Source organism: Pleurodeles waltl, chromosome 1_1, assembly GCF_031143425.1.
Source record: "Pleurodeles waltl isolate 20211129_DDA chromosome 1_1, aPleWal1.hap1.20221129, whole genome shotgun sequence".
Lineage (NCBI taxonomy): Eukaryota > Metazoa > Chordata > Amphibia > Caudata > Salamandridae > Pleurodeles > Pleurodeles waltl.
The window spans coordinates 439,301,084-439,323,848 of NC_090436.1; the positions used below are offsets into that span (position 1 = coordinate 439,301,084).

At 47.5% G+C, this 22,765-nt stretch overlaps 1 protein-coding gene across 1 annotated transcript in view; it reads right to left on the bottom strand.

Annotated features, from left to right (window-relative positions):
* Positions 1 to 22,765, bottom strand: part of MARVELD2 (MARVEL domain containing 2) — a 199,243-nt gene that overhangs the window by 76,280 nt on the left and 100,198 nt on the right. Inside the window, exon 3 of the mRNA XM_069224393.1 lies at positions 16,399 to 16,434. Coding sequence (XP_069080494.1) covers positions 16,399 to 16,434 — 36 coding nt within the window. The remainder of the gene's footprint in view (positions 1 to 16,398; positions 16,435 to 22,765) is intronic.

The window sequence follows — 22,765 nt, forward strand, 5'->3', positions numbered from 1 at the left end:
TGTGTGCTGCGACTACTGCTAGACATTTGGTAAAGACTCTTGGTGCGGTTGTTAATCCGAAAGGCAGTACCTTGAATTGGTAATGTATTCCTTTGAATACAAACCTTAGGTATTTCCTGTGCGATGGGTGTATTGGTATATGGAAATAAGCATCCTTGAGGTCTAAAGTTGCCATGTAGTCGTGCAGTTTTAGCAATGGCAATACTTCTTGTAGTGTGACCATGTGGAAGTGGTCTGATTTGATGAAAGTGTTCACTACTCTGAGGTCTAGGATTGGTCTCAGCGTTTTGTCCTTCTTTGGTATCAGAAAGTACAGTGAGTAAACTCCTGTGTTTATTTGTGTGTTTGGCACTATTTCGATTGCATTCTTTTGCAATAGTGCCTGCACTTCTATCTCCAGGAGATTGGAATGGTGTGTTGTTAAATTTTGTGCTTTTGGTGGTATGTTTGGAGGGAATTGTAGAAATTCTATGCAATAACCATGTTGGATAATTGCTAGAACCCAAGTGTCTGTAGTGATTTCCTCCCATGCTTTGTAATAATGACCTATTCTTCCCCCCACTGGTGTTGTGTGGAGGGGGTGAGTGACATGTGAGTCATTGTTTAGTAGTAGGGGTTTTGGGGCTTTGAAATCTCCCTCTATTTCTAGGGAATTGCCCTCCTCTATATTGTCCCCGAAAACCTCCTCTATACTGTCCCTGGTAAGTGGACGGTGTCGCTTGTGAGGTGCTGGCTTGTGTGCTTTGACCCCGAAACCCCCCTCGAAAGGGCGTTTTACGGAATGTGCTGTAATTCCCTCTGCTCTGCGGGGAGTAGAGTGCGCTCATGGCTTTGGCAGTGTCCGTATCTTTTTTGAGTTTCTCAATCGCTGTGTCCACTTCTGGACCGAACAGTTCTTTTTGATTAAAAGGCATATTAAGAACTGCTTGTTGAATCTCTGGTTTAAATCCAGACGTTCGGAGCCATGCATGCCTTCTGATAGTTACAGATGTATTAATTGTCCGTGCAGCTGTATCTGCAGCGTCCATGGAGGAACGTATCTGGTTGTTGGAGATGGCCTGTCCCTCCTCAACCACTTGTTTTGCCCTATTTTGGAAGTCTTTGGGCAGATGTTCGATGAGATGTTGCATCTCGTCCCAGTGGGCTCTGTCATAGCGCGCAAGTAGTGCCTGGGAGTTCGCGATGCGCCACTGGTTTGCAGCTTGTGCTGCGACTCTCTTACCAGCTGCATCGAACTTGCGGCTTTCTTTATCTGGGGGTGGTGCATCTCCAGATGTGTGAGAGTTGGCCCTTTTCCTAGCTGCTCCTACAACAACAGAGTCTGGTGGCAGCTGTGTTGTGATGAAAACCGGGTCCGTAGGAGGCGGCTTATACTTTTTTTCCACCCTTGGTGTGATTGCCCTACTTTTGACTGGGTCCTTAAATATGTCTTTTGCGTGCCGGAGCATACCAGGGAGCATAGGCAGGCTTTGGTATGAGCTGTGGGTGGAGGAGAGTGTGTTGAACAAGAAATCATCCTCGACCTGTTCTGAGTGGAGGCTTACGTTGTGAAATTGTGCTGCTCTAGCCACCACCTGAGAGTACGCGGTGCTGTCTTCTGGTGGAGATGGTTTTGTAGGGTATGCCTCCGGGCTGTTATCTGACACTGGGGCGTCGTATAGGTCCCATGCGTCCTGATCTTGGTCACCCTGGCTCATGGTGGTGTGAGCTGGGGAGTGTGATGGCGTTTGTGCTGGTGAAACGTTAATTACGGGCGGAGGAGAGGGTGGTGGTGTAACTCTTTTCACCACTTTTGGTTGTGGTGCTTGTTCCGTCTGGAACTCCAACCTTCTCTTTCTCCTAATGGGGGGAAGGGTGCTTATTTTTCCTGTCCCCTGCTGAATGAAGATACGCTTTTGCGTATGGTCCACATCAGTTGCTTGTAGCTCTTCCTCAAACCTATGCTTTTGCATTTGGGAGGTTAGCGAGTGCTCTTCTGTATAAGAGCCTGAAGCTGGGTCGCTTGCAGTTTGTTTCGGCATCGAAACTTTGTCTGCGTGTTTTTTCGGCTCCGAGGTGACTTTTTTCCTTTTCGGGGCCGAAACCTCTCGGCGTCGATCTGTTTCGGTGCCGCTGTCTCGGCGTCGAGCCGTGTCGACACCGGCATCTCGGTGTCGAGGCTTGTCTCCAGCACTTTCTCGGTCCCGAGAAGGCTGCGTGCCTGTGTCTCGACCGGAGTCGGACGATCTCGGCACTGTTTGGGCCTTTTTCGGTGCCGAAGGTCGGTCACCGAATTTATGGGTCGAGCCATGGCCTGGTGGCAGTGGCGTCCCCTGGGCCTTGTAAATGTTTCTTTGTGTGGTTTTCGACGTCTTACTCACGGTTTGTGTATCGTCGAATCCTTCGGAGTCTGAGTCTTGGATCGAGAAGGAACCTTCCTCTTCTTGTTCCTCGAACTCCCGTTGGGCTGTCGGTGCGGACGCCATTTGAAGTCTTCTGGCTCGACGGTCTCGGAGTGTTTTTCGGGACCGGAACGCACGACAGGCCTCGCAGGTGTCTTCGCTGTGCTCAGGTGACAGGCACAGGTTGCAGACCAAGTGTTGGTCTGTGTAGGGGTATTTATTGTGGCATTTGGGGCAGAAACGGAACGGGGTCCGTTCCATCGGCGTTCTTCAGCACGCGGTCGGGCCGACCAGGCCCCGATGGAGGATCGAAAAACTACCCCGAAGGGCACCGGAGCTCTTCGATCTTCGATGCGGTGTGGAATCTAAGTACGCCGATCCCGAACGCAACAATACCGACGAAAATCTTCCGAAATTAACTATTTTTTTCCGTTCCGAAACTCGGAGCGACAGGAACACGTCCGAACCCGATGGCGGAAAAAAAACATTCGAAGATGGAGTCGACGCCCATGCGCAATGGAGACAAAAGGAGGAGTCACTCGGTCCCGTGACTCGAAAGACTTCTTCAAAGAAAAACAACTTGTAACACTCCGGCCCAACACCAGATGGCGAGCTATTGCAGAACATGCGTATCTACAGCGACAGATGCCATCGAACAAGGGAATTTCAGTCAGCACCAGCACAAGCACTCGGGGTACACGGGCAAGAAGGGGGGGGAGCACACTCACAGGAGAGGAAGGCAGTCAGGGACTGGAGGCGCTGCGTGAGCAGGGGAGCGACCTACCCGAGGGTATTGGGGGCTCGTATCAATTCCACAGAGCCCAAGGTTACCCTGATATGTCACTCCTAATGCTAGAACTGTTTGCATCCCACGCGGTGAGTAGTGTGGGAACGTCAAGGAGTTGGGGAAGGCCAAGTATGGTGTAAGCTGGGAACCTGGGGCTCTTCATGTCAAACAATCGATCAATCTCATCAAGGATTTACTCCCAAAAGCGAGTTTCGGAAAATGCCACTTTAGATATGCCAGGGTCCCAGTCGCCCCACATCCCTGCTAGCACTCCTTTGAGTGTTCTGTGTTCCAGGACGCAATACAGGCGGGAGTCTGGTAGCAATACAAAACAATTTTATATGCTGTTTCAATACAGGACATATTATGTGCACAATGTCGGGCTCTGTAGAAGATGTTGGCCCAGTCATCATCCGAGAGTGCTCTGACGATCTCCGCTTCACACCTCCGCTGTCCCGCATAGTAGGTGCTATGAGCCCCTTGCCCCAGTAGAGTACAGTTCCGAGATGAGGCGCATGTCATTTTTTCTTAAGTAGTAACCATTTTTCAAACGGGGTTAGAGGTCTCGCAACATGAGGTCTAATGGTTGGTTGCACAGCTCAGTGGTGAACCTGGAGGTATTGGATACGGTGCTCAACTCTCAGGCCATAATCGTTTTTTTTTGGTCTTTCTCAGGGTATGCTCCTGTCAGGGTCAAAGAAACACCTAGCGTGCTTGCGAGCGCCCTCTTGCCAGTGACGGAATCTATTTACAGTTCAGGGGTAAAATCTGGATTGGCTAAAATAGGTGTCACTGGAGAGGGGAACGATGTTAGTCCCGCCTTTAGCATCCCACACCTTTAACACCAAATTAGTGACCAGAGAGGAGTACAGTCCCTTTGCCCTGTGTCTCCGAGGAAGCCAAGCCTCTTTTCAAATATGGGAACCAGATACAGCCTGGTCCATGAAAAACCAGAGTGCTTCTCTGTCAGAGGACGTCTTCACTCCACTAGGTAACGCAGTTGTGAGGCCTGGTAGCATTGGAGTAGAGACGGTGCAGCTAAACCCCTGTCGCGAGTTGGGCAATATATGAGATTTTGGAAGGTGGGGGTCCTCCCTCCCCCAGATTAATATCAGTATCAGTTTGCAACGATCAAAGAACATGGCATGGTGGAGTTAAAAGTAGAGTTTGAAAAAGGTAAAGAATGCAAGGGAGGGTGATCATTTTGATAGCTGCAACCCTGCCTAGCCACGAAAGAGCAAGTCTGTCCCAAGTGTTAATAACGTACCTAATTTGCTTGAGCAGGGAAGGGTAGTTAAGTGTGACTGTCTTAGGGATGGAGGTTGCCAATTTGACTCGTTTGCCCAGTCGAACGGGAGTTCAGAGCGGAGTGTGGTTGCAATTTGGGGCGGAACGGTCAGGTTTAGAATTTGGGATTGCTGCATATTAACCTTGAAGCTAGAACCTGAAAAGGTGAAGCTCTATGATCAGGGAAGGGAGAGAAGTCCAAGGATTTGTAATGGCCAGCATCACATCGCCAGCGTATAAGCTGATAAGGTGTTCCTCTCCCCCAAACTGAATGTCAATAATTTCCGGCCCTAGATGAGCTATAGATACTCTTGATCTAGTGCAGGAACCTGTCACCAAAGCTAAAGAGCTCCAAAGTTTTAAAGTGGTAGGGCCAATGAACTCTGTTGAAAGCTTTTTCTGAATTGACTGATAGAATTAGTGATTCTTTTTGTGACCGGGAGGCTTTGTCTAGGAGGTGAAATATGCATCTAGTGTTACCCCCCCCCCCCCCACATTGGCACGTGGGAATAAACCAAGCTTGATCAGGGGCGATGAGGCAGGGCATTAGAGAGTTAAAGCATTGCACTAAAATGCTTGTAAATAATTTGGCATCAACATTCAATAATGATATGGATCTATAAGAACCACATAGTGAGGGGTCTTTGCCAGGCTTAAGGATAACTGAAATCGAGACTTCCAGCATGGAATCCGTTAGGGAACCCGTAGCAGTGAAGGAGTTAAATAATCAGGTGAATACTGGAGCCAGTTCCTGACAGAATGTTTTGAAGAATTGAGAGATTAATTCATCTGGGCCTGGGGATTTCATCAACTTCAAACGAGATATGGCTGAGATGACTTCCTCTATTCTAATCGGTTTGTCTAAAGTGTCAGCAAAGAGAGTGGCAAGGGGAATGGAGGATGTGTAGCAAGGTATTGCAATGGTTCTGAAGAAGACTCAGAAAGGTCTCTGTAAAGGGAGCTGTAGAACTGTTCGAATGCTTCTGCAAACGGCGAGTCTGTATGCAATCAGCTGGGCTGATCCCGAATGGATCTTTGCTCGTAAGCGATGGGCAAGGAGAAGCCCACAATGGTTACAACTGAGGTAAAACTTATGTATGAGATAGACTAGGGCATATTCTGCCCTACTTAAGTGTAATCATTTGAGGAGTTTGCGTGATCTTTCTAGTTCTCTCCAAATCCGCGGGGTCCCACAGCGTTTGTGGATAGCTTCTAGCTCTAGCACCTTCCTCTGAAGGATGAGTTGCAGCTCCTTGAGGGTATGACTTTCTGCAGCTGATAGAGCTATATTCAACGAACCACCAGTTTCCAGGTTACCCAAAGGGAGGCTAAGGCTACCTTGTTGTTGTTATTTAATTTAAGAAAATCAACAATAGTTCTGCGGATGGCTTTGGCTTTCGAGGGTGAATGGTCTAGAGCCTCCGTGAGGAACAATTACTGCTGCTCATTAGGAGCGAATATGTAAATGAGGGTAAAGTAGAAGGTGCAGATCCATATTCATTAGACTAGTAATCAACCCTTGTTCTCAGCCACCTTGTGCAGTATTTTGCCCTTAAAACCTATCGAGAATAATATGGCAACCAATGGATGTTTGTTTGAGCTAGATGAACCTAGCTGGGGGGGGGGAACCAGCGGGCGTTCATGCATGTTTGTCTCTGGGTGACAAGTGTGTTTTTTGGATTAGACATATGTCACTGCCTGGGCGTTCTAAGAAAGACAGAACCGCGTTTTGCTTAATGGGATTATTGAGGCCTCTGACTTTGAGGCTCGTTATTTTGAAGTCCGGAGCAGGCGGTCAAACAAAAGGCTACATTTCAGGGCACAAGGAAGCAGGCAAGAAGGTGGGCAGTATAGGGGCTAAATACGATGTGTTTAGGCTGGGGCAAAAACAGAGGTGTCCCAATCAGACTATATACAGTGAAGGAATCAGTATCCCCAAGAGTAGAGTACCACAAAGAAGAAACAGAACAAACATCATAACTATATGAAACAGTCCATCGCCAATGGTTGGCCGTAGGTCCAACGAAGTTGGGGATGGGGAGTCAATGATCCAGTCTCTTAAAAGGGAGGGTGTCCTCCCACCACACAAGCTGCAGTCGATTCTGACAGGATGGCAGGTACAGAGAGCTGAAAGTGATGATCCAGAGCTGAAAGGCGTAGTTAGCTGGTTAGCCAGCCTGTGCCAGAGGCGAGTTGGTCAAGAACTGCATGGCTTTCCTAACCACGTTCTTCAAGGCTCTGTTTTCTGGATCTTCTGTGTGGGTTTTGAGATCATCATGCTGTTCATGGAAGTGCAGAAGTTCCTGCTGTAGGATCTCAACTTATTCACCTTAAGAAGTTTTGTTCTCCTCCAGAGAGGAGACATGGTCTCCCAGGGAGGTCAGGTACTGTCAAAACTCCTGCATATCTTGTGAGGCGTCTTTTTTTTTTTTTAGGGAGTGGAGATCCTTCTTCAGTGAGTCGAAGAGAGATGTAAGAAAGTCCAAGTTCAGTGGGCCTAATCTGGATCAGTTGAGTTCCCTAGCTCATATTAAGTGTAGTTTGAGAGCATGTCCCCAAAGTCTTTGTTGGGGGCTTGTGCAGAGTAGGTGAGCATTTATCTGACAGACTGGTCCTGTTTGTGCTTAGAAGATGCCATTGGGAGGAAAGAGCAGAGGTGCAAAGTGGCGCTGGTGTGAGAAACAGGAGGGTGAGCTGGTGAACTGGCTCCTTCAAAGATGTAGATGAGACATGATATGTCAAGGGGGGGTCCTCAGCGTTTGCTGGCTTTCAAGCAGGGGTTGCAGCATCAAGACACATGTAGTTGGGGGGCCCCTGTGTGGCACAGTGATAGAACCTCAAGTCAGTATGGGTAAAGGAAGTCAGCAAGGAGTGAAGCTAAGGGTAGTACTGGATGGGGGTAGTCACTAACTGAGCCAGAGGATGGCTTGATGACATTAAGTCCATGATGCCTGGAGGCTCAGTGGACTGCACAGCAAGGGAGCCCCAAGAGAAATAGTGCAGTGGGGTGCTGCACTGAGGAATATTGTGTGCAGCAGCGGGACTAGAAAGGGCAGTGGCACCAAAATCCAGTGACAGCAGGTCGCGATGTCCCAAAGGAAGTCTTAGCCCCACTTAACAGTCAAGAGGCCAGAGGTGTACACTGTAGTGATGTTACGGTCCATTTATGTCATGCCGGATAGGCTTGAGGGAGCTAAGTGGAAAGTAAAAAAAAAGAGTGTTACCAGGCTCCCATAGGGACCGCAAGACAGCAGATAGGGACGATAAACTGTGTGCAGGCCTCTAGCCTCCTATTCAGGCACCTAAGGCCCAGTCCAAGTGCTTCTCTTTTGATAGGCCCAGACAGGGCACAAACATCCTGAGAGGAAAGCCCCCGGGAGTCAGGGGATATGGATGGTGCCCACCATTAGCCACATGTTGACTGCGAGGCCTCTGCAGTCTTGAAGTGCTCAGCAGGAGCCAGCCAGGTGACCCACATCTGCAGCATCTGCTCGAGGGTTCTGGAGGCCATCAAATATAAAATGCCTGGCCCGCTCTGGGGCTACTGTATTCACCGTTCCACTGCGCTCGGGGCCCAGGGAACCCGCTGGGTGCGGGAAGTCATTGTGGGTGTCAATGAGCTGCGTCAGCTGTGTCTAACTGCCCTGGTCAGGGAAGAGGCCTCCGCTACAGCTGGCGTCTGAAGGTAACATCCACTGTTGGCTCAGTCTAAGCAAACGTTGCTGCATTAGCCCCAATGCCGCCTCTGGAGTCCAGCGTGTCAGAGCAAGAGCAGCAAAGCCTGGGAGCTGAAGCCTATGTGGCTGCCACCTTAGCAGTTCCCCGGCCCAGTACAGCTATCAAGTCTGAAGGCTCTGTCAGTGGTCCGGGGGCTCTTGAATGGATCATGCAGCAGTCTTGCACGAGGTCCCATTATGAGGCTGGTGTTGTGGACTAGGGTGGCGGAGAGGTGCGAGTGCACACTATTCTACAGCCATCTTCTACAGTTTTTAAACAACTACAACAACTCTTAAGGACTGAAACAGATGAGTGTTTTTAATGTATTTTTAAGTGAGGACATAGTTCCAAACAAATGAATGGAAACCTGGGTTATGCTCTCACTGCAAAAAGCTGGCATGCCAAACTTTCACCCAGTCTTCAAATCTACCCTGCTCAGAAATAGCTTGTAAAACAATATTTCACCAAACCACAATATAGGAGCATATTTTAGTCCCCAAAGAAAAGTGAATGCAAACCACCGCTCTAGTTGGGTGGGCAGCAGCAGTAAGTTAGACACTCATTGCCAAACTAGAAAATTAGGCCATACTTAGCAATGCAAGAACACAGGGAGGCTTTCTCAAGTGAATGAAGGACTATGTTAAAAGACACCATCCAATCCTGAGAGGGCAGCCAAAGAAATGCTCCATATAGGGAAAAAGAAACTAGAGCATACAAAATGCAAACACAAGAAGTGGAAGAAGCAGTACAGTCCCTGAAAAGGATGATGGTATCTTCAAGAGGAAAGGTAAAACTAAATTTTATTGACAGACGCTATACTGAAGTTCAAAAGGATACTGGTTCCCTTAAAGCCCTATACAGATTCTTTATATAAACACAAGGTAGGTGGGTAGGTAGGTTCTGTTTTATGCAACCATTGTGAGGCTCTCAGACACAGCAGATCACTTAAATATCACCCAGACTAAGAAAAAAATCCCTAATTAACAACAGCCACCAAACCACCCTATTAGAGCAAGAAGGACGAACTGCACATGAATACAAACCTCAAAGAAGAACAAAAGCAACATTCAGCTAAAAACAAAATATGCTTTATTAAGGAACCCTTCCTTCGTTTGCACACCTTATATGTTCATTTCGACTTCGTTGCCCTTTCCACATTGTTAGTCAAGTATTAATTAACTGCATGTGGAAGGTCTGTCAACCAGAATGCTTACAGGATACTGTTTAGGAGATTACCTGCATACAGTTACAGACTAACGAGTACAGGGTTGTAATCATTATTAAAATAAGATTCTGGTATACTCACTTACAGGCTGCAAACATTTAAACTGCAGAGGCATGGTAGAAAATGTCACGATGAGTTAACAGGCAGAAAAAACAGGAAATAAATAGTTATTGAAATACAGGTGGCTCAATCAAAGAGCGCAATCAACCTATCTGTGTCAGTTGCAAAAGCAAATTGTTCAACTCTGTTCTACACTCAAGAGAACAAATATGAGATAGCAAGTGTAGTGTTGTGGGCCCTTGGCCCACATGCTATGCAAACAAATAACACAGAGACATAGTTGGGGTATTTGCAACTGGCCTTCGGGCATGTGCGCCCGGACCCTTTTATTGGCAGGGTCACCTAACCGGTGATGCCTCTAATGGATGGGTGTGGGGTGAGTGTGAAGGCCAGCCCTTAAGGAAGTGGCTGGTAGCACAGTACTTACTAAACACTAGAACGTGTTGCACAGGACACTGCATCCCTCCCAAACTTAACTGAAAGGAACTAAACGAACCTAACCTGTGGGAAAGAATAGACAACAAACAATACATCACTGAGTCTCTTCAGGCAGTCTGTAGGACAGTACAGGATCACTGGATGTAGGAAGCTTGCTCTGTATATACTATCTCAAAGTGAGAGATAATGTGCACAATGTCCAAGGGTTCCCTTTAGAGGTTGATAGTGGCAAAATTAGATAATACTAATGCTCTATTTTGTGGTAGTGTAGTTGAGCAGTAGGCTTATCAGAGGGTAGTGTTAGGCATTTGTTGTGCACACAGGCAATAAAAGAGAACACACACTCAAAGACTTAACTCCAGGCCAATATGTTTTTGTACAGAAAAATATTATTTACTTAATTTATTTTAAAACCACAAGATTCAGAATTTAGGTAAGTACATAAATTGTAAGGCACTTCACACAGGTAAGTATGGAACTTTGAATTAAAACAGTAGTATACACAGTTTTGTCAAAAATGGCAATAAGCTATTTTAAAACTGGACATAGTGCAAACATCAACAGCTCCTGGGGGAGGTAAGTATTGGTTAGTTTCTCAGGTAAGTAAAGCACTTAAAAGTTCAGTCTCCTGGGCATAGGCAGCCCACTGTTGGGGGTTCAAGACAACCCCAAACCCACAGCACCAGCAACACAGGGCTGGTCAGGTGCAGAGATCAAAGGAGGGCCCAAATAACATAGGCACCCTATGGAGAACAGGGGTGCTCCGGTTCCAGTCTGCTAGCAGGTAAGTACCTGCATCCTCGGGGAGCAGACCAGGGTATTTTTTTGTAGAGAACTGGGGGGGAGGGAGGGGGGCGTGGGGGGGAAGAGGTAACACAGACACACAAAATACACCCTCAGCGGCACAGGGGCGGCCGGGTACAGTGTGCAAAGTAGGTGTCGGGTCTTGCATTGAAAGCAATGGTGTGACCCGGGGGTCACTCTGGCGGTGCAGGCAGGGCACAGGGGGGCTTCTCAGGCCAGCCACCGACTGGGTTAGGATGAGGGCCGCCTGCTCGTCACTCTTGCACTGGTAGGCGGTTCCTCTCGGTTCTGGAGGCTGCGGGTGCAGTGCTTGGTCCAAGCGTCTGGTTCCTTTGTTACCAGGCAGTCGCGGTCAGGGGGAGCCTCTGGATCCTCTCTGCAGGCGTCGCTGTGGGGGTGCAGGGAGGTCGACACAGAGTGTCCATGTCGGTGGAGTCGCCTGAGGGTCCTCTCTGTGGTGTTGGTTCACCTGAACTCAAGCCGGGGGCGTCAGGTGCAGTGTGTGAAGACCCACGCTTCCCGGAGAGAGGCGAGAGTCTCTTTAAAGTTGCTTTCTTGTTGCAGTTTTTGAACAGAGCTGCTGTTCTCTGGAGGTTCTTGGTCCTTTAGATGCAGGGCAGTCCTCAGAGTCCTAAGAGGTCGCTGGTCCCGCTGGATGTGTCGCTGTGCAGGTTCTTTGAGTCTGGAGACAGGCCGGAAGGGCTGGGGCCAAGTCAGTTGTCGTCTCTGTAGGGCTTTCAGGTCAGCAGCCCTTCTTTCTTCAGGTTGCAGGAGTCTGATTTCCTGGGTTCCGGGTTGCCCCTAAATACTCAATTTAGGGGTGAGTTTAGGTCTGGAGGGCAGTAGCCAATGGCTACTGTCCTGGAGGGTGGCTACATCCTCTTTGTGCCTCCTTCCTGAGGGGAGGGGGGCACATCCCTAACCCTATTGCCCTCTGTGTGCATTTTTCAATAAATCCCACACTGGCATCAGTGTGGATTTATTGTGCTGAGAAGTTTGATACCAAAGTTCACAGAATTAAGTGTAGACATTATGGAACTGTGGAGTTCGTGTGTGACAAACTCCCAGACCATATACTCTTTATGGCTACCCTGCACTGATACTGTAGGGGCATAGTGCTCATGCAACTATGCCCTAAACTGTGGTATAGTGCACCCTGCCTTAGGGCTGTAAGGCCTTCTAGAGGGGTGACTCAACTATGCCACAGGAAGTGGGTTGTGGGTATGGCACTCTGAGGGGAGTGCCATGTTGACTTAGTCATGTTCTCCCCACCAGCACACACAAGCTGTGAGGCAGTGTGCATGTGCTGAGTGAGGGGTCCACAGGGTGGCTTAATACATGCTGCAGCCTTTAGAGACCTTCCCTGGCCACAGGGCGCTTGGTACCAGGGGTACCATTTACAAGGGACTTATCAGTGTGCCAATTGTGGAGATAAAGGCACAGTTTAGGGAAAGAACACTGGTGCTGGGGGGCCTGGTTAGCAGGATCCCAACACACTTTCAATCATAACTAGCATCAACAAAGGGCAAAATAGTTAGGGGGTAACCATACCAAGAGAGGCATTTTCTGACACTGGACATATGCAGCTGGGAGCACCTGGGCATCACAGAACGCATCTGTCATTTAACCAGATGACTCTGGACATGAACACGGAGTGGATGGAGTCCCGATTCTGTGACAGCCGGTCAGGTGGATCACTGTCCACTCACGCACTGTTGGTCAGTCCTGCGTGCTCTCATGGTGTTGGAGTTGGTGCTAACAGTTCAAAGTAGGGTGCATCAGGACTGTCTGTGGAATTCACTGCAGAAATGTGTTTGGCGGTGCCCTGGTTCCATGGAAGGCTAACCCGCAAAGACTGGGATGACGTTGCAGTGTTTGGGCGTCTAACTCGGAGGCCTCTGTGCCTTTCAGTACCTGTGCGTGGAGCAGCTTCAGACCGATCTCTCATGCCATGATTCCCTCACGCCAGAATACCCTTTGAGGCCCTTTTCGCTGGGCTGGCAGGGGACCTCTTGGGCCGCGCCGGGTCTTGAGTAGACCACATGAAGGCGTCGCTGTGGAACCGCCAACAGGGCCACAGCCATGTTGCTTGTGCAACCACAAAGGCCCAGCCCCTTTTTACTGTCAGGATCACCTGACCATTGTCGCCTATGATAAATGGGTGTGGGGTCAGAGTGAAGGCCAGCCCTTAAGGAAGTGACTGGTAGCACAGTACTTAGTAAGCACTAGAACGTGTCCCGCAGGACACTATAGCAAGAATAGGGCAGGGCATGAATGAAAAAGCTCCATACACACTATGTCACTTACCCTCGAATCACACTTTTCAAGCAGGACAGAAACTACTACAAATAAACAATCATTTTACACTACCAAGCATAGGTGCACAGTTAGTACTCCATCCAGCCTCCGAGTAGTGCCATGGCCTGCATTCACTCCTTTTTTTGCTGCTATAATACCAAGGAAGTCTTGGCTCTGGCAACCTCTGGTGAGCAGGCATGCCATTAATTACATCTCTTGACATTGCATTATCAACTTACTTTTGCATTTCATCGGTCTGCACTTTAGCCTTTTTTAACATGCTATGATTCTTGCAGTGTACCTCATGGATGTATTGTTTACTGCTGATTCTGCAAATAACTATGTGTAAGGAAATGCCTCCTTGGCATGGTTACCCCCTGACTTTTTGCCTTTGCTGATGCTATGTTTCGAATTGAAAGTGTGCGGAGGCCTGCTAACCAGGCCCCAGCACCAGTGTTCTTTCCCTAACCTGTACTTTTGATTCCACAATTGGCACACCCTGGCAATCCAGATAAGTCCCTTGTAACTGGTACCTCTGGTACCAAGGGCCCTGATGCCAGGGAAGGTCTCTAAGGGCTGCAGCATGTATTATGCCACCCTAGAGACCCCCTCACTCAGCACAGACACACTGCTTACAAGCCTGTGTGTGCTAGTGAGAACAAAATGAGTAAGTCGACATGGCACTCCCCTCAGGGTGCCATGCCAGCCTCTCACTGCCTATGCAGTATAGGTAAGACACCCCTCTAGCAGGCCTTACAGCCCTAAGGCAGGGTGCACTATACCATAGGTGAGGGTACCAGTGCATGAGCACTGTGCCCCTACAGTGCCTAAGCAAAACCTTAGACATTGTAAGTGCAGGGTAGCCATAAGAGTATATGGTCTGGGAGTCTGTTTTACACGAACTCCACAGCACCATAATGGCTACACTGAAAACTGGGAAGTTTGGTATCAAACTTCTCAGCACAATAAATGCACACTGATGCCAGTGTACATTTTATTGTAAAATACACCACAGAGGGCACCTTAGAGGTGCCCCCTGAAACTTAACCGACTATCTGTGTAGGCTGACTGGTTCCAGCAGCCTGCCACACTAGAGACATGTTACTGGCCCCATGGGGAGAGTGCCTTTGTCACTGAGGCCAGTAACAAAGCCTGCACTGGGTGGAGATGCTAACACCTCCCCCAGGCAGGAGCTGTAACACCTGGCAGTGAGCCTCAAAGGCTCACCCCTTTGTCACAGCACCGCAGGACACTCCAGCTAGTGGAGTTGCCCGCCCCCTCCGGCCCCGGCCCCCACTTTTGGCGGCAAGGCCGTAGAAAATAATGAGAAAAACAAGGAGGAGTCACTGGCCAGTCAGGACAGCCCCTAAGGTGTCCTGAGCTGAGGTGACTCTAACTTTTAGAAATCCTCCATCTTGCAGATGGAGGATTCCCCCAATAGGATTAGGGATGTGACCCCTCCCCTTGGGAGGAGGCACAAAGAGGGTGTACCCACCCTCAGGGCTAGTAGCCATTGGCTACTAACCCCCCAGACCTAAACACGCCCTTAAATTTAGTATTTAAGGGCTCTCCCTGAACCTAGAAATTAGATTCCTGCAACAACAAGAAGAAGGACTGCCTAGCTGAAAAACCCCTGCAGAAGAAGACCAGAAGACAACAACTGCCTTGGCTCCAGAAACTCACCGGCCTGTCTCCTGCCTTCCAAAGAACTCTGCTCCAGCGACGCCTTCCAAAGGGACCAGCGACCTCTGCATCCTCTGAGGACTGCCCTGCTTCGACGACGACAAGAAACTCCCGAGGACAGCGGACCTGCTCCAAAAAGACTGCAACTTTATCCAAAGTAGCAGCTTTAAAGAACCCTGCAATCTCCCCGCAAGAAGCGTGAGACTTGCAACACTGCACCCGGCGACCCCGACTCGGCTGGTGGAGAACCAACACCTCAGGGAGGACCCCCGGACTACTCTACGACTGTGAGTACCAAAACCTGTCCCCCCTGAGCCCCCACAGCGCCGCCTGCAGAGGGAATCCCGAGGCTTCCCCTGACCTCGACTCTCTGAAACCTAAGTCCCGACGCCTGGAAAAGACCCTGCACCCGCAGCCCCCAGGACCTGAAGGACCGGACTTTCACTGCAGAAGGGACCCCCAGGAGTCCCTCTCCCTTGCCCAAGTGGAGGTTTCCCCGAGGAAGCCCCCCCTTACCTGCCTGCAGCGCTGAAGAGATCCCTTGATCTCTCATTGACTTCCATTGCGAACCCGACGCTTGTTCTAACACTGCACCCGGCCGCCCCCGCGCCGCTGAGGGTGAAATTTCTGTGTGGGCTTGGGTCCCCCCCGGTGTCCTACAAAACCCCCCTGGTCTGCCCTCCGAAGACGCGGGTACTTACCTGCTGGCAGACTGGAACCGGGGCACCCCCTTCTCTCCATTGAAGCCTATGCGTTTTGGGCACCACTTTGAACTCTGCACCTAACCGGCCCTGAGCTGCTGGTGTGGTAACTTTGGGGTTGCTCTGAACCCCCAACGGTGGGCTACCTTGGACCAAGAACTGAACCCTGTAAGTGTCTTACTTACCTGGTAAAACTAACAAAAACTTACCTCCCCCAGGAACTGTGAAAATTGCACGAAGTGTCCACTTTTAAAATAGCTATTTGTGAATAACTTGAAAAGTATACATGCAATTGAAATGATTCAAAGTTCCTAATGTACTTACCTGCAATACCTTTCAAACAAGATATTACATGTTAAATTTGAACCTGTGGTTCTTAAAATAAACTAAGAAAAGATATTTTTCTATACAAAACCTATTGGCTGGATTTGTCTCTGAGTGTGTGTACCTCATTTATTGTCTATGTGTATGTACAACAAATGCTTAACACTACTCCTTGGATAAGCCTACTGCTCGACCACACTACCACAAAATAGAGCATTAGTATTATCTCTTTTTACCACTATTTTACCTCTAAGGGGAACCCTTGGACTCTGTGCATGCTATTCCTTACTTTGAAATAGCACATACAGAGCCAACTTCCTACACTATGGTACTATAGTCACTGTCTGCTTTGAATTTTGGATATTTTCTTCTCATCTGCTTGACCTATTGAGGAATTGCTTTTTAATTAAAAAAGTCTAATAGTTGTAGGAATCTTTTTTTATTGTGTGTATTTTTGTATATATATTTTATTCTCAAGTGTAATTTTTTTTATTGATGAACTTTCTTGGTTATGTGTGGTGTTAACTGAAGTATTTGTTTATAACCTACTGCAAACAAACAGCCGTTTTACACTGCCAGTGAGTATCTTTCTAAGGTTAAATTGATCCTTAGTATAGTGGGTACTGGTAAAGGCACGACTGTAGTTTAAAGTATTTAATTAACGTATTCTAAAGCATTTAGAAGGCAACTTACCAGATCCTTGGCTACTGGAACCGGATATACAGTCATCTAAAAAACAAAACAGAATTAACAGTCAGTGTTAGCTCGGTAACTGAAAATGTTATTTATGAATTTCCTATTTAGGCTCATCCCAATCTCTAAAAGCACCACTCTTTCAAACAGCAGTTCTGCAACTGAGTCACAGAAAGTGCTATTTGTTATGCAACGAGTTCTTACAAAAAAGTTGGAATGTAACTTTGGAGGCATACGTTTGCAGCAAATTTCTGACTCGGAATTTAGAGAGAATTTCAGAAACTAACTGTGCAGATTTCTGGTACCCACATGCAAAGGCAGTTACACATGCCTAAATATAACAGGTGTACATTTATGTATGGGTAAATGTTAATCAAACTTGCATTTGCACTTGACAATTTTCTTCCTCTAAGGAAACACTTATGTTCCCTGCTAAGAAGCCCCTCACTGTATGCCCCACTAACTTGAGTGTTCCGCCCCCCATTCCTATCCTGGATATGCACCTACTTCTGCCCTGCATGCCAGATGCTCCAATCATATCCAGTGCTGGAGTAAGCATATAAAAGGTTCTTAACAATCATATCCAACGCTGGAATAAGCCTATAAAAGCTTTTGAACACCCATACATTTGGAAGTTTACATGTGTTCATCTACCTGGGTAGGTACCCATCACCCCTATTCACTGCCCTTCTATGCTCACAGGTGATATAACATCACCCTGTTGCACATTACCTGTGCAACTCCAGGTTTTGAGACTACCCAATGCAAATTAACATGAAGTCAACGGAGTAGTAAACGGTGCAATCCCAACCATCCCAAAGGAACAGCATAATGCAATTCATGTTCTGAGCACCCATGGAGAAACCTACTGACTGGAAGGGATGTCGTTTGAACAGACTCTTGTGGTTGTATTCCTTCCTTGATAGCCTTGTCTAAGCAGATGCTGGATGGAGCTGTGTAGTGTACAGGGTGTTGCATTGCAAGCAGTAGCTGACAATGTACACTACATAACAATTAAACACATATGCAGACCATCCTCTTTACATTAGCACCATTATATGGCTGTTCTCCATTGGGAAGGACCAAGAGCGGCACAAGGCCAGCAACCGATTTCACCTCAATGTGCACTGTGCAAGCATAAGCAGGTGTAAAGCTCTAAACTGTGGTGCAGGTATATCTTTGGAGCCGAACACTCTGACTCACTCGTTTCAACCTCTTCTCTCATTTTCAGGGCTAAAACGAACAAAGGCAAAAAGGTAATGAAAGAACAGGCAAAAACCAAAATGAGAAATTGGAAAACAGCCGAAATTGCTCAACATGTTCAAACACTGTTTCATTTTGGTAAGTGGATCTAAAGAAGGCAACCTTAAAGACCTACAAAGGCAGCTATAAATCTCAGACTCAACCAGAAATAAAGGTGGCAAAATTTCCCTGAGTCTGCAAGCGTGGTGCCTTCGTTGCGACTCTGGTCCATGGCTCCTTCTAGAGTGAATCCCCAATAAACATTATTAGGCATCGGTAGGAAGGAAGAGAGGACAGAGTGACAATCACAAATGAAACCAAGTACATAGGGGCTGAAAGACAAACTTATGAGTAGCACTCGCTGCAGTGACTATGGGGTCAGCTGCACTAAAGACTGATTTCCAAGCCTACAGAGTCCTGTTTAACAATACACAGCTAATGCGAAACACAATATGCTGCTTAACACAAATATGTACATAACAAGAACGACAGATCATATAGATAGTCTATAGAATAATACTCTTTCAAGGGGAGCAGCCTCTGAATGTGACAAATAAATAACAGTGGAGCAATGCACTGATTAGCCTCCAGTGACTGCTTCCTTTCTATCAGCTTCATAATCTGAGTTGTGAAAAATGAAACATGCAAAGTAGTATCTCAAATTACCCATACTTAAAGCCTGCCCTTTAGGTGAGCCTAAACTATTTAGCTGCGCTCAAATGTGATGAAAGCATAACAGGCAGGCACTGAATGCCAATATGGCGACATATAAAGCTAGCACTGGCAAAGCATTTGGCTTACAAAACTGATCAGAAAACAACTACTTCAACAACGGCGGACACCGCAAACCGTACCTCCTTAACAGTTCCATAAATTATAAATCGGTGCACATCTTCCCCAGCCCCAGCCGTTGAAAGGCGCTGCTGCAAACCACTGAGAAGAAGCACAAATACACAATGTGGAATGGTGCACCCCAATATTAAAGAGTCCAATGATCTCAATACGTTGTAGTGTGTTCCATTCATTTATTTCAACAACACCAAAACAGCCAACCAGTTTCATTCACTTTGTTTGAACTTCATCGGGGCTCTTAGTGTGGACACATGAAGTTATTTCACAATCAAGTAATTATTTCACTTTGTCATGCTATATTTAAAGAAAATCAAACAAATCTCTTATTTGATTTTCTTTGAACCTTCTGTGAGGGTGGAGATCGGATCACAAGCCACGGACACCGATTCTGGTGTCTGCTGTGGGGAGAGAATCCCCTGTTTACATATACTGTGACAAAGTGAATTACTTACTTGATTGTGAAATCATGGCTGTCACATTAGTATGCTCATGAAGATGTGTGGTACAGTGTATCCGGATTGCCAAGAAAGAATTAGGAGATCAAATGTTATGTTAAGATCCAGCCTGGATGAGCGAATGAGCCTGCAAGTGAGTGACTGGCTGAAAGTCTGCTGAGGAGTGTCTGTGAAAGAGGTCACTGTGTTGTGAAAGATTTCAGCTAGTGTTCACCATCTTGGACAGTGGGAGGGAGGGAGGGAGAGAGAGCCTGCATGTAAGTTTCCCGCAGGGCATCCTAGCAGGTCTAGCACGGAAGCAGGAAAACAAAAAAAAAAGTCTGCTCTTAAGAAATATTGGGGTGCATCTTCTAGAGGATGGACGGAACTGTATGGGACCCAAAGGCAGGAAGACCTAGCACTTAAGACTAGTCTTAGGTCACTGGCTGGCAGGCTTTCTAAGGACACCTTAATTTCAGACCATCACTGTTAGACCTGGCATCTTTTGGCGTGTTTCCCCAGTCTTTTTGCCTTCTGACCTCCTTTTTTTTTATGCTATCCTGGACTCAGTTTTTGCTGGTTTATTGTCTCTGCGCACTTTACCACTGCTAAAGTGCAAGTGCTCCCTATGTAAATTGTACTGGTGATTGGTTTATCCATGATTGGCATATTTAAGTTACTGTTAAGTCCCTAGTAAAGTGCACTACGTGTGCCCAGGGCCTGTAAATCAAATGCTACTAGTGGGCCTGCAGCACCGATTGTGCCACCCAAATGAGCAGTCCTGTAACTACGTCTCAAGCCTGCCACTGCAGTGTCTTTGTGTGCTGTCTTGCACTGAAAATTAGACCTGGCAAGTGTACTCACTTGCCAGGCCCAAACCTTCCCTTTTGGTACACGTAAGGCACCCCTAAGGTAGGCCCTAGGTAGCCCCATGGGCAGGGTGCAGTATATTTAAAAGATAGGACACACACTGGTGTGTTTTACATGTCCTGATAGTGAAATACTGCCAAATTCGTTTTTCACTATTGCAAGGCCTATCTCTCCCATAGGTTAACATAGAGATTACATTTAAATTTCTCTTAAGTTTAATTCCTACTGGGAGCAGATAGAGATTTAGAGTTTGGGGTCTCTGAACTCACAATTTAAAAATACATATTTTGGTAGGGTTGTTTTTTTTTAGATTGTCTGTTTGATAATGCCACTTTTAGAAAGTGGGCATTTTCTTGCTTAACCATTCTGTGCCTCTGCCTGCCTGTGGAATCCACGTCTGGGTCAGACTGACAGTTGGGCTGTTTGTGAATTGCCTCTAGACAGTGACAGAAAGGGAGCTGAGTTGTAGCCTGCACATCCTGATGAGTCTCCTGAGCCAGAGTGGGAAGGGAGGAGCTGACACCTGCACCTGAAAGGGCTGTCCAGTCCTCACACAATGCAGTCTCCGGCTCCCTGGAGTGTGCCTGGAGCCAGTCCTGGGCAAGGCAGGGTCTTGTGAACAACAGAGACTTTTGTTTGAAGTTTGCCTACTTCAAAGGCCAGAAATGGAATAAGTAGTGGACCTAAAAACCCTGACTTTTAGAATACTTCTGGATCAAGAGGAACCTCTGCCAAGGAGAATAGGTGGAGGAGGAGTACTGCCCCTTTGCTGTGTGTGCTTTGCTGGGTTGGCCTGCAGTTGCTGCTTCTGCCCTAAGGAGGGCAAAGACTGGTTTTGTTGTGTATCCTGCTTGTGAAGTTTGTCCAAGGGCTTGGAGTAGAGCTTGCCTCCTGTTGTAAGTCTCAGGGACTTCAAAGACTTCAGATTTATTTGCCTACAGCACGGGGAACTGTGTGTTTTGTGCTGCAATAGAAGAAAAATCACCACAACACCATCAATGACACTGCTGCCTGCACCGTGACCTGACGACAACACACAGAGCCATGCCCTGCTTCGCACCGCAAGCCTGGTCTCACCACCACTGAGCCGCTGCTTACACCGTGACCTGTGGGCCAGCACTCCGCATCGCCTTCCTCACACTGCAGCTTTGGTATTCCCCACGCCGCTGCCCTGTGCTGACACCGACGCCCGCACCATGGCTTGAGGACACTGCTCGTGAGGTACATGAAGCATTGTCCCATACTGCACCATAGCCCCAGTCCATCAACGCCATTGACTATAGCATTGGCAACAGAAGCCCATGTCTGCACAGGGACCAGTGGGTGCAGCACGGAGCCTGCCCTGCTTGGTACCACCGCCTTGGGCCTATCAACAACAGTGCTTCAGCAACGACGGTGCCTGCACCATGACCTGAAGACACCGCATGTTGCACTGCCCACTTCACACCGCAGCCCTGGTCTCACAGACGATGCAGGAGACTGTCACCAAGCCTCTGCCTGCACTGTGACCTGTGGGCATTGCACGTCGCCTTGTTCCACTTCGCACCGCAGCCCTGACCCCCATCAACGTCAGCGCTCCTGACTTCGTCATCAGCCCAAAGTTCGATCTGCAATGTGTGCAACTTCAAAGGCCTGACCATCCCTGCACCGACCTCCAGAACTGACGCCAACCAACGCCAGCGATGTCGCACTCCGGATCTCATTGCGAGGATCCCAATGCCCTACATTTCCAAGGTACTGTTTGTGGGTCTTCCAGACACTGTAGCTGGCCCTGAACTGTCAGATTTGTTGTTTATGATGCCGTGATAGCCCCAGATGGAGCTATCTACTTCAAGGAACTGTATTTTTAAATTAATTCTTGCAAAAGTCATATCTTTATTACTGTATGTTGTATTTGTCTCGTTTTGGTCTCGTTTTATACAGATAAATATTGGCTATTTTTCTAAAACCAGTGTGCTGTCCTTTTGTAGTGTTTTCACTGTATTGCTGTGTGATAGGTGGAAAAGCTTTACACATTGCTTCTGAGCTAAGCCTGACTGCTTGTGCCAAGCTACCAAGGGGGTGAGAAGTGGTTATCTGAGAACTGATGTCCACCTGCCATTCCCTTCAGAAGGCATTGAGGGGCTTACACCTATGTATACATGTTCAATGTGACAAAGCAGTTATTCTGTAAGGCAACATTTTTTGTTAACCTCTTTGGGGAAAGGTTTCGCCTACATTAATTTAACTATTCTGCAACAAATACTGTTATCTTCTAATCATTAAAGTAGAGGTATGGGAATACCACTAGCACACAACAGTGATAAAAGATTTTGGGACAGGAGATGGATGATGACCAAAGATACTAGACCAAAAGAAGATCAGGAACATCTTGCTGCCATCCCTCCAACATCATGGACACTCCTGTAGAAGTAACTTATACACCAGCACGTATCAGAATATGGGGTGATTTTGCACTGCTGAAGTACAATAAACTCATTGGAGTGGTGAGATACTGCCAAATAGTAGGCCAGTCAGTCATCATCTGGATTTGATGCCTGGTGCACCAACACGGGCATACTGCATGACAGCAGAGAAGGTTACATACACAAGTCGTGATTGTCCCTGGAAGTTCACAAAACTCTGGTGTAAATGGGAAAGATGTCATGGACTTAACTGAGATTCTTTAATCAGAAGGTCTTGAATGTTGGGGGATATTTCAGCCATGCTGAAAAGGTGATAGCCACCATACATCACAAATGAAGCCGAGTTACAAATTGTCCCACTTAACCAGTAGTCTCTTAGTAGTACACTGCAGAGGTTTATTAATATTTGTATGTTTGGAATTCCGAAGAATTAGATACCTGATCGTATGCGCTGTTATGTTATGACAATCAATAAACATTGTTTGAAAAGAGGACATCTTGCTGTGGTAATCAAGACAATGTTGCTTCTTTCTGCTGCCTAAGACCCCAGCTGCCTATAGGGAG